At 40.9% G+C, this 12,768-nt stretch overlaps 1 protein-coding gene across 1 annotated transcript in view; it reads left to right on the top strand.

Moving 5' to 3' along the window:
* FREM2 (FRAS1 related extracellular matrix 2) overlaps window positions 1-12,532 on the top strand; it is a 196,196-nt gene extending 183,664 nt beyond the window's left edge. Inside the window, exons 19-24 of the mRNA XM_019658718.1 lie at window positions 1,651-1,778; window positions 1,870-2,004; window positions 2,754-2,880; window positions 3,768-3,955; window positions 8,339-8,485; window positions 10,199-12,532. Coding sequence (XP_019514263.1) covers window positions 1,651-1,778; window positions 1,870-2,004; window positions 2,754-2,880; window positions 3,768-3,955; window positions 8,339-8,485; window positions 10,199-10,711 — 1,238 coding nt within the window. The 3' untranslated portion in view covers window positions 10,712-12,532. The remainder of the gene's footprint in view (window positions 1-1,650; window positions 1,779-1,869; window positions 2,005-2,753; window positions 2,881-3,767; window positions 3,956-8,338; window positions 8,486-10,198) is intronic.
* Window positions 12,533-12,768: the final 236 nt, after the last annotated feature.

Below are 12,768 nucleotides of genomic sequence, written 5' to 3' on the forward strand. Positions count from 1 at the left end.
AAAAAAAAAAATTGACTTAATTTATTTGTCCAACAAGCCCTTTTCTGTTCACAACTATTTCTTAGGTACTGTAAGAAACCTTTATAATAAAGCCAGAAGTGTCACTTCACTATCATACTTAAGTTTTAGATATGTTAACTAATTACTTTTAAGTATTGGCCATGTAATTTTACTAACTGATGGACTGTGCTTTGAATATCAATAAGGTAGCAGTCACTAAAGTCCCATGTCAAAGGCTTTTTTAAATGTAAAGGACATTTCGGGCTGGCCGAGTGGCGCGTTGGTTAAGAGCTGGCTTGGGATGACAGAGGGCCCCAGTTCAGATCTCACATATGAGGGCCAGAGACACTGCCCTCCACAGCTAAGATGCTGAACAACAGCTCAACCTGGAGCTGGGCTGCTGTGAGTCGCTGGTGACGGCGTAGGCTGCAGCCCCTGCTGCAGTGGATTGCCATGGGCTACTGTGTGTAGCCAGCAGCCAGCGTGAGCAGCCAGCAGCCACAGTGAGCGGCCGTTCAGAAGCCGGCAACTGATCTGCCTGGCCCGGGAAGATCGCAATGATGGTGCCAACTTAGGCCAGTGAAGCAACGTCCTCTACAACTAGACTAAAGAACAGAAGGACAGCAACTTGTCTGTTCCCCTTCCCCCAATTCCCCAGCGCTGTTCCCATCTCCCAATTCCCCAATAAAAATCTTTAAAAAAATAATAATAAATATAAATAAATAAATAAACATAAAGGACATTTCATTAGAAATAATTTTTTATTTGACTCTCTATATTACTAAACTGGTTTGTCTATGTTACTAATGTGCCAAGTCATACCAGATTAGTAGGGGAAAATAGTCACTAATTGTCTTCTACATCCTTCTTCTTCTAGGTATCACCTCTGAACAAAGGAGAGACTAGGGCTGAAAATTCAGGAAGAGAAAAAAAGTTCATTATATTTTTATGAGACTGAGTTACAAGAAATACAGAACCAAGGGGAATCATTTTTCTTTATTGTAATTGACAGTTCTGGAAAATGAGGATTTCCTGGCCTTTACAGTTCCCATTCATATATCTACCTTTTTATTTTTTTTTTTAGTAAAGAATATGGTTAACATACAATATTGTATCAGTTACAGGTGTACACCATAGTTATTCAACATTTATGTACCTAAAAACGTGATCACCATGATTAAGTCCAGCAACCATATGATATATGTCTACCTTTCTAATAAACTGGATTTTTGTTTATACACAATCGCAGGCATTCTCATTAAAATTAAATTTAATTTATAAATGGGGTTTGCCCAGCTGTGTGGATGCTAATAGCTTTGGTGCACAATAAATGCATTCACATCAGACTTTGTTGCACTGTTCTACCTCCCTGGAAAGTAGCCTTGTACTATTTGAGCATTATCTTTTAACAGAATTATACAGTGGAAAAAGCACTGAATTAGAAATCAGGAGATTTCTAACTGTGGGATCTTGGGAGAGCCACACAGTTTCTCTAGCTTCAAAACGAGGATAAATGTACTAACCCTGCTACTTTGTAGGCTTACTATAAGAATAAAAGCAAATAATGTATCATAAAGTACTTTGAAAACTCAAAACTGTTAACGCAGTCTTTTAACCACTGTATCATTATTGTTATTGGCACTTTTCTAGCGTCCTTCACAAGCTCAATGATCATGTCAGCTGATCATCCAGGTCTGACATTTTCCCTGCGCCTAATAAGGAGTGAGCCGACATATAACCAGCCAGTCCAGCAATGGAGCTTTGTGTCTGACTTTGCAGTAAGTGACTAAGGCTCTTTACTTAATTTTCCTTTTTCTGCTGCCTCTGATTGCACCTCGGGTTTTTAAATGCCCTCTCTTCTCCTCAAAGGTACGTGACTACTCAGGGACATACACTGTAAAACTGCTGCCATGCACGACTCCATCACATCAGGAGTACCGCCTGCCAGTCACTTGCAACCCCAGAGAGCCTGTCACCTTTGACCTTGACATCCGATTCCAACAGGTGCGTCTCATGAAATTATTTTCCCATGACTTACAGAATCCCACTTTGTTATTTGTTTGGTTTATTTTTATCGGTTAAACAAATTCACACAATGACTTTTTAATTCTTGCATGCTGAGAAAAAAGGAAATCAGATAGGAAGGAAGGGAGGAAGAAAGGAGGAACGAATTGCCCTTTATCTGTTGTTGGTTCAGTATATAAAATCCATAGTTTAAGAGTATACAAGCGTTATTTTTTTTTCCTATGTGATCTTGTCTCTTCCTGGAGTTTGCTGTCTTGGAGATTTGAGAATTTTCCCCAAAGTTCTTCTGCACTTCTTCGTGATGTTCTTGATCTTCAAGAAGAATAAATGTTCTGTAGTTCATGCCACCTCAAAGTACCTAATTGCCATGCATTAAAAGAAATGTTATGGTACTTTTTGTCTAAAAACTTATAGTAAATGTTAGCCTTCCACTGACCATGATATTTATAAACCCCTTATATACCCCAATAAACCAATCAAAATTAGCTCAAGCAACACTATTTAGTCCCATTCAAAAATGATTTAACCTCACCAATTTTGTCTTCTCAAGAAGGACAAAGCCAATGTTACAATTCCCTAAGGTGTTTTGACTGGACATGAAAATCTCAGTACAGTGTTCAGTAGTCTACATGTCAGAGTATATTAAGTGTGTGTATCTGTGAATAATGTGTGTGTGTGCCGTAAGAATAATCAACAACACATAAAACGGCTTTTACACTTGGTTTTAGGTCAGTGATCCAGTGGCAGCTGAGTTTAGCTTGAACACCCAAATGTACCTACTCTCCAAGAAGAGTCTCTGGTTGTCTGATGGCTCCATGGGATTTGGGCATGAGAGTGATGTTGCTTTTGCAGAAGGTATCACTTTAAAAATCAGAGGCCTGCTCTGTATGTTTTACATTGTATCTGTTGTGCTTTATTTTATTGGGATTGTGTTTGAGGGAAAAAATTACAACCTCTTGTGTGGTTTTAAGACTACAACTGAGTCTTTATCACTGTGGTAGGGGTGGAGGGCATCACTGAAATTGGGTATATGTTACTGGGTGGTTTTATTTCTGGAGAAGTTCATCTCTATTTCCCAAACCTAACTGATTTGGGGAACAAGTCTGGATTATTTTCTTGAATGTATTTTCAAGTTTCACAGACTCAAATGCTGCAGCTACATGAGGCCGTAAATGCCTCATGGGCAAGCATTGTGCCTTTCTTATTCAGTGGTATATTCCCAGCACCTCGCCAAATATCTAACACATATGGTAGCAATTTAATAATGGCTGTGAAATATAATAGATGCTTGAATACCAGGGAGTTTCCTTAAACCCTCTTTCACAATCAAATGAAACCGGTTCAACTTTGTATTGATGTTTTCTTTTTTAGTATTATTCTATAATGTATTAGTCTGCATCTTGCCAATTAATTTATTTATGTAAACTGGACTTTAACCACAATGGGATATTATGGATGTGAAATTGTAGTCCAAGACTTGAGTTTACTTCCACTACTGGCTGAGCATGTGAGGGGGAATACATCTTCAGTCACTTGTGGTCAGTTTGCAAAGTAGTCATATCTGAGGTCTGGGAGTGAACCAGATCCTTAAGCTAACACAAAAAAGGTCTTCAACATTTGATGCCACACTAGAAAGAGAAGGAAATTCTTTCTAGTGTGATGATTGTCAAAAATTGTTTGCAGTGTCACACAGATACACTTTATCACATAACAGAAATAATATTTGTGCATCTCTGTTTCAGGGGATATAATTTATGGTCGTGTCATGGTAGATCCTGTCCAGAATCTAGGCAATTCCTTTTACTGCAGCATTGAGAAGGTATTCCTATGCACTGGAGCTGATGGCTATGTTCCCAAGTACAGTCCAGCAAATGCAGAATATGGCTGCTTAGCTGATTCTACTTCACTCTTATATAGATTTAAAATTGTGGTAAGTGCAGACTTCTGGTCAAGATGGTGGGGTAGATAAATGCTGTATTCTCCTCCCATGACCAAATTTAATCAAAATTAATCAAAATTAAAAGTAAATTATAGAGCAACACCCTTGGAAACCACCTGGAGACTAGCTTATGAGAACTCTTTTAACTAAGAATATAAAGAAGAAGCCATGTTGAGACTGGTAGGAGGCGTGGACACGTGCAATGAGCTGTTCCCACACCCACATGTGGTGGTTAAGAATTGGGAGGGATAGCTCATCTGTAGAAATCCCCAGTGAGGACGAGAAGTCCCAGCCCCACACTGGGCTCACCAGCCTGGAGCACCAGTGCTGAGAAGAGGATTCCCCGCAACATGTGGCTGTGAAAATCAGCAGGGATTCCATCTAGGTGAGACAGACGGTTGCTGTAGACCCAGGTATCCCCTTAAAGGACCCGAGCACAGACTCACTCATTCACAAACACTCACCCTAAGCTCTAGTGAAAGGACAGCAGATTGAAAAACACCAGGGACATATGGGAAGGAACTAAATTGCCTGGCTTCAGAGCAAGGACTAGAGAGGCAGCACTTTCTAAGACTGAAGGGCTGGCAGGCACCATTGTTCCTTTGTTGAGCCCTCCCCCCACATAGCCAGCAGGTGCAGGGGGGCGCCAAATTTGTCTCCAACAACCTAGTTAATAGAGCTTGCCCCACTCTGGTTATTCCCTGAGATGCCACCCCACCCAACTCTCACACACCTGCCCAAACCTTTTTCAGCAGCTATTCAAGACAAATAGCTGGCCTTGACCCAAGCTGCAGATTTTCATAAAATCTATCAGAGATGCACAAACCACAAAAAAGCAGCAGTTGGCCTGGGCATGCCATGTACTTCTTGCTAAGCAGCCCAAAGTCTGGTAATAGGAGCAGCCAGCCATGGTTCACAGCATACCCTCTCCCAGCAACCACAAACCCCAGCATAGGCAGCGACCAACACAGATCACTTTGTACACTTTGTAGCTCCTACCAGATGACCCCTGGCTGGGCACAAAAACAGTGGAAGTTGTCCTGCATCAGAGCTCCTCCAAAAAGACCCCAGAACCAATACACTCAGAGACTAGACCAGCTTCAGACCATACCAGAGTACCACCCAATTGGCTCCACAAATGATACGCCCAAAGGGTGGATTCAGAAGGCACCAGAGCCCTGCTAGACTGAATCCAGCATATAGAGTAAGCCCCTGCTTGTCCAGTGTTATCATGGCCAATCCTCATAGCCAGCCAGCCTGAAGCTCAATCCCAATCACTGATGTTTCACCAGCAATCAAGACTCAATTACAACAGGAGAGCATACACAACACACAGAAAAGAGACTCCTAGAATACCAGCTCAGGTGACTAGGAAGACTGAGTCCTACATGATACCTACTACATGAAGCCACTCTACCAAGAATGGAAGATATAGCAGATATACCTAATACATAGAAACAAACACAAAGAAGCCACCAAAATGAGACAAAGAAACATGTCCAAAGTGAAAGAAGAAGAAAAAAACTCCAGAAAAGAACTAAACAAAATGTAAACAAGCAATCTAATAGACACAGAGTTCAAAACACTGATTATAAGAGTACTCAGTGAACCTAGGGGGACAGTAGATGAATTGAGTGAGATCTTACACAAAGAGAAAGAAACCATAAAAAAAAAGGAGTCAAGGGCCAGCCGAGTGGCGCATTGGTTAGGAGTTGTCTTGGGACGCCAGCTCTGAGCAGCGGGTCCCGGTTCGGATCCCACATGAGGGCCAGTAACGCTGCACCCTCTACAGCTAAGATGATGAACAACAGCTCCACCTGGAGCTGGGCTGCCATGAGTCGCTGGCAACGGCATAAGCTGCAGTGGAGCTGGCTGGCAGTGGGTGTACAATTTCGTGAGCCGCCATGAGTGGCCGTGAGTGGCCGTCCAATGGCCGGCGAGCAATCTGCCTCACCTGGAAAGAGCAAAATGATAATACCAACATGGGCCAGTGAAGCGACGCCCTCCACAACTAGACTGAAGAACAAAGGACAGTAACTTGCCTGTTCCCCTTCCCCGATTCCCCAGCACTGTTCTCCTCCCCCAATTCCCCAATAAAATCTTTAAAAAAAAAGGAGTCAGAATTAAAGATTGTAATAATTGACCTGGAAACTACATTAGAGGGAATGATTAGTATATTAGATGAAGCAGACGATCAACTCAGCAATTTGGAAGACAGGGTAGCAGAACAGCAAACAGAAAAAAATAAAATAAAATAAAATAAAATAAAATGGAGGAAAAGGAGGAGGAGGAGGAGGAGGAGGAGGAGGAGGAGGAGGAGGAGAAAAGATAAAAAATGTCAATAATAATATGGCAATAACTATATACCCAACAACAATTACTTTAAATGCAAATGATTAAATGCTCCAATCAAAAGACATAAAGTGGGCCAGCCGAATGACGCATTGGTTAAGAGTTAGCTTGAGACGCCAGCTCTGAGCAGCAGGGCACTGGTTCGGATCCCACATGAGGGCCAATGACCCTGCACCTTCTATAGTTAAGATGGTGAACAACAGCTCAGCCTGGAGCTGGGCTGCTGTGAGTCACTCGCGATGGTGTAGGCTGCAGTGAGCAATCGTGAGTGGCTGGCAGCCAGTGTGAGGGGCCAGCAGCTGTCATGAGCCGCCGTGAGTAGCCATCCAATGGCCAGCGAGCAACTGCCTCACCCGGGAAGAGCACAATAATCACAATACCAACATGGGCCAGTGAAGCAACATCCTCCACAACTAGACTAAAGAACAAAAGGATAGCAACTTGTCTATTTCCCTTCCCCGATTCCTCAACGCTGTTCCCCTCCCCCAACTCCCCAATAAAATCTTTAAAAAAAAAAAGACATAAAGTGGCTGAATGAATAAGGAAACACAATCCATACATGTGCTGCCTGCAAGAGACCCACTTCAGATTGAAACATACACACAGACTGAAAGTAAATGGATGAAAAAATATATTTCAAGCAAATGGAAATGAAACAAATGTTGGAGTAGAAATACTTATATCAGACAAAGTGGAGTTTAAAACAAAGTCTATAACAAGAGAAGAGGACCCATCAATTCTACTTCTGGATAGCTATCCGAAGAAACCCAAAACACTAATTTAAAAAGACATATGCATCCCTATACCCATTGCAGCATTATTTACAATAACCACGGTATGAAAGCAACCTAAGTGTCCATCTATAGACAAATAGATAAAGAGCTTGTACATGTACAATGGAATATGTATATGTATATATCTTTCTCAGCCATAAGAAAGAATGCAAACTTACCATTTGCAACTACATGGATGGAGCTAGAGAGTATAATGCTAAGTGAAATATGCCAGGCAGAGAAAGATAAATACACGATTTCACTTACATATGGACTCTAAAAAGCAAAATAAATGAGCAAACAAAGCAGAAACAAACTCATAGATACAGAGAAAATTTTGATGGTTGCCAGATGGGAGGGAGGTTGTGGGGGCTGGGAAAAAAAAGGGAAAGGGATTGAGATGTACAAATTGGCAGTTATAAAAACAGTTATGGGGATGTACTATACTTAAATTAAAAATACTAGTTTTAAATAGCAGAGGACCTGAATAGACATTTCTCAAAAGGAGACATATAGATGGCCAATAGACATGAAAAGATGCTAAACATCGCTAATCATCAGAGAAATGCTAATTAAAACCACAATGCGATATCACCTCACACCAGTCAGAATGGCTATCATCAGTAAATCAATAAATAACAAGTGTTGACGAGGATGTGGAGAAAAGGGAGCCCTCATGCACTGATGGTGGGATTGCAAATTGGTGCAGCCACTATGGAAAACAGTATGAAGGTTCCTCAAAAAATTAAAAATAGAATTACCATATGGTTGCCAGATGAGAGGCTGGGTGAAAAAGGTGTAGGGGTGAAGAAGTACAAATTGGCAGTTATGAAATAGTCACAAGGGATGTAAAATACAGCACAGGGAATGTAGTCAATACTATTGTAATAACTATATATGGGATTGGGTGGGGAACCAGACTTATCGGCAGGATCACTTTGTAGGTTATATAAATGTCTAAGTATTATGCTGTACACCTGAAACTAATGTAATATTGAATGTCAATTGTAATTGAAAATTTCTAAAATGTTTTAACTCTAGTAAGCACTTTGACCCAAACAATGAACTAAATCCATTTTCAAAGTTAAGCATTTTTGTCTTATATTTTAATACAATAACATCTTTTTAAATGAAACTAAGTGGTGACGTTTTATGGTTTTGTACTTGCACAAAACTAATAGGAAAACATTCTGCATTTGCAAAAGTTATCATGATCTACAGTAATTCCCATTTCCCTTATTGCTTAAAGGACAAGGCTCAGCCAGAGACACAAGCCACCAGTTTTGGAAATGTCCTGTTTAATGCCAAGCTAGCAGTGGATGACCCTGAAGCTATTCTCTTAGTGAATCAGCCTGGATCTGATGGATTTAAAGTCGACTCAACACCACTCTTTCAGGTGAGCCAATGAACACAATAACTATGTAACCACATGCAAGTTACTTAACTTTTCAATGCCTCAACTGTCTCATTTGTAAATGGCAATTATAGTATTACTGTATACAGTTCATGTGACTATTGAATGACACATGTAAACCACACCCAACCATACTGGGTACATGGTGAGCAATCCATAAAATCTAGCTATTATTGTTTTTATTAATATATTATTATTATTATTTTAAGACAATGTATAATGAAGACCCTAATTCAGCCCAGAATAGAAATCTAAGTCTGATGGTTGGGAAATCTGCTTTTCTTTTTTTCTTTTTTTTTTTAAAGATTTTATTGGGGAATTGGGGGAGGGGAACAGCGTTGGGGAATTGGGGAAGGGGAACAGACAAGTTGTTGTCCTTTTGTTCTTTGGTCTAGTTGTGGAGGAGGTCGCTTCACTGGCCCTTGTTGGCATTATCATTGCACTCTTCCCGAATGAGGCAGTTCAGTTGCTGGCCTCTGGACGGCCGCTCACAGCAGCTCTTGGCAGCTCACACCAGCTGCTGGCCACACACGGTAGCTTACGGGAGCCCACTGCAGCAGGGGCTGCAGCCTATGCCGTCGCTGGTGACTCACGGCAGCCCAGCTCCAGGTCAAGCTGTTGTTCACCATCTTAGCTGTAGAGGGCCGTGTCACTGTTCCTCATGTGGGATCCGAACCGGGGCCTTGCTGCTCAGAGCTGTTGTCCCAAGCCAGCTCTTAACCAACGCGCCACTCGGCCAGCCCGGAAATCTGCTTTTCTTATTTAAAATTTACTTCCTGTTGACTTTTCATGATCATTTTTAGTAAAGTGATCATATGTGAACTGCTCGATTCAGAAAAATAATTGTGCACAGCACATAAATTTGCATTCTCAAAGACTGTAAACCACGATAGAAAATCCCAACCTATGGATAGACAGTAGAAAGAGACACAGGTTACTATAACCACATTGAGCATACAAATGAGACAAATTCAGAGATGTGCTCACATTGTGAATCCTTGGAGAAGCAAGAACACCTTTTAGGATATTTCCTGGAAATTGTTCAGACAAAATGAGCTGAAGCAATGTGTTATCCTTATTCAACCTAAAGAGGAATCTTAATGAGGCATATTTGTTATTCTAAATCTTTGTAAAGAGGAAGTTGAAGTATGATATTTTTTTTGTTTTGTTTTACTGTTAACTCTCAAAGCATTGACTTTAAAGAGCCATCAGAAAAATCCCTTCTTTTCACAGGCCCTGGAAAAGCAGAAAGCTTTTCTATGGTCTTATATGTAAACATGCAGCGAGGCATATTGGAAAACAGTCCTGAGATTCAGGTCTGAGTTCTAGTCCTGCCTCTGCCACTAACTAGTTGAGTGACATTGGGCAAGTCACTGCTATGTCTTCTTAGTTACTAAATTTTTAAATGAATAAGTTAGACTGATATCTAAAGTTCTTTATAGTTCTGACATTCTATAAGTCATAGATTACCAAATATTTACCAGCACATGTTCCCTCAAGAGTTGCACAAAATACTTTAGAGTTCTTTACACAAAGCCTTGCACATACTACACACACAAAAATATTAAGTGTATGAATTCTGCAGACTAAATTAAATTGGCATTTGTTATCTCTGTCGTTAACTTCTTTTGCAAATAGTCATGAATTAGGTTGATGTAGTTATAATTTTCTAACGCACCAATTTGTGTTTTCTAGGTCGCTTTGGGCCGAGAATGGTATATACACACGATCTACACAGTAAGATCAAAAGACAGTGCCAATGGAGGCATTGGCAAAAGAAGTGTGGAGTACCAGTACCACTCTGTCGTGAGTCCAGGGAAGCCCCAGGCAACTACCAAGAGCAGGAAGAAGAGGGAGATCAAAAGCACACCCGCACTGGTGTGGGAAATCGGGGCTGAAAACAACCGGGGAACAAACATCCAGCACATTTCCCTGGACCGCACCCACAAGAAGCAGGTCCCGAAAGGGAGAGTTCCTCCTGACGGCACCCTCCCCCGGGAGCTCAACAGTCCCAGCTCTGAGGTCAGCCTGGTCGTGGTCATGGGAGGCGTCGCCGTGGGGTTACTCACTCTTGGCCTCGTTGCCGTTGCAGCCTTGATGTGCAAGAGCAAGAAGAGTGCGAGGAGGAAGGATGCCCCCAAGGGCTCAGGCAGCAGCGAGCCCATGATGCCCCCGCAGAGCCACCACAGCGACAGCTCAGAGGTTTGATGACCCCAGCTGGAACTCTACTTTTTCCTCAAGTGCCTCAGACTTAAGACAATAGAAACCCGAATGTTTCTGTAAATGACAGAGAATTGGGGACTTCTGTGACAAAGCTGCTCGGAGGACCTGACTGTACTTTGATTTGAATTCTGTCTGCTCTTTCATGCATCCAAGGACAAATTCAGACTGCAGACCACACTTTTCCTCTTGCCCAGAGTTAGCAACAAATGTGTTCACAGGTACACAAAGCCGCAGATGGACAGAGAGAAATGGACTTCTCGTTTTAGGCATTTTCTCTACACAGTCGAGACGAACCTATTCAAAGGTGCTAACAGACTTTCTCAGAAGTTTCAGAGGAGTCTACCATTGCTATATTAGTATGAACCTTGAAGGTGCAATTATCACAGTTTCTTTGTTGTATAACAGTTTATTACTAGAAAGGTTTTAATTGGTAGTCTGAGAGAATGATAAACAACACTGTTTATTATAACAAGTTTTCTAATAGGTGAAGACAGCATTAATGACCAGTGGTAGCTCAACCCACAAATCACCTTTTCTACTACTTGGAAGGAAGTTGAAAGATAGAGGGAAAGTAACTCATTAATTTGGATTTTAATTGTTCCTCATCCTCAGCAGACCCTCCTTGTTTAGTTTGCTTATTTAATTTTAAATTAAACCAAAGACCATGTTAAGTCTGGAAGAGACTGTTGAAGAGAGATTGCTCCATTTTGGTATAAAGTGAAAAACAGTAGCGTTCTTGCATGATAATATACCTTATTGGTGCTCAATATTTGTGGGAAATTAGAGGGTCGGTGACATTTTGATGACAAAGAAATGCCATAGACTTAGATTCACATTTTACAAGACAATGTTCTCTAAGAACTGAGCCTAGATTTTTGCAGTATTTAACCCATAAACAATAATGAGAACATCATTATGTGGAGGAAGAAAGTGGTATTTATTAATATAATATGTTTAACCAAAGTGCTTCTTATACATACTTTGTAGAATAGAAGAACATTTTAACAGATGATATGTGAGGTTAAACCCTCAGAGTAGCATAGTCACACAACCATGTCCAGAACTTCAGTTGGCCATAGGACGTTATATTAGCTTTCTAATCAGCATCTGCACAAAACCATGGGAAACTCTGCAACTCATTCCAGAGATGGTCTTGGTGGTGGCCAGCATCATCTATCATACTTTTCTTATATCCAAGAGAAGAGCCTCATTCTTTGGCATCTCCAGTTGAGTGAACTGGTAAATTGAGGTCTCCCTCAGTATCTAAACCTAGAATTTATAACACTGCTTACAGTGTTAAAAACCAAGGAATTTGATTGAATGAGCTTGCCTGGCAAGCTTCCCATTGCCTTTCTGAAAAAAAAATTTATATATGCTTTCACCAAATGGCAGAAAGTTTAGTTGGAAAGGGAAATGGTCAGCAGTTTAATCACCAATCTTTGAAAAGCTAGTAAATGTATTTACAGCAAAGATAAGGTCAAGAGGAAAAGAACTGTGCCTAAAGACTAACCCACAAGTGTTACCTGGAATCCAACTTCATTTGCAGTCATAACCTGGCCACACTGGACATCCTGGTGGTTGGAGATTTTTAGAAGGCCAACCTCTCTTCAGGTCATATAGGCACATTTTACATGGTGTCTGTGAGCAGCAACCATCTCGTGATTGGGGGAAAAAAAGGAAGCTACACTGGTGCTGGGAGAGAGGTAGAAAGTGTCCAATACTTGCCTCTCTTATTTTGGGTAGCTCTGAACTTCACATTCAAAGCCTTTTTAAAGAATAGAATAGGCTTCTTCCATTGGGGAATTTACAAATATCACCTACAACTCAAAGGTCCCCCAAAAGACTTATACAAATAAAAAGTACTATATAGCCCAGGAGTTCACTTATCATATAAATATTAATACTTTCTTAATTATCCCCTTTTATTTTGCTTTGCCATCTGACAGATGCTTAGCTACTTGTTCGGCTACCTCACAACTTGTATAGGAATGAGCTGGGTTAAGCAGCTTCCAATAGTGCGTGGACTTTGTACTACTTAGCAT

This window comes from Hipposideros armiger, unplaced genomic scaffold, assembly GCF_001890085.2.
Source record: "Hipposideros armiger isolate ML-2016 unplaced genomic scaffold, ASM189008v1 scaffold_287, whole genome shotgun sequence".
Taxonomy (NCBI): Eukaryota; Metazoa; Chordata; class Mammalia; order Chiroptera; family Hipposideridae; genus Hipposideros; species Hipposideros armiger.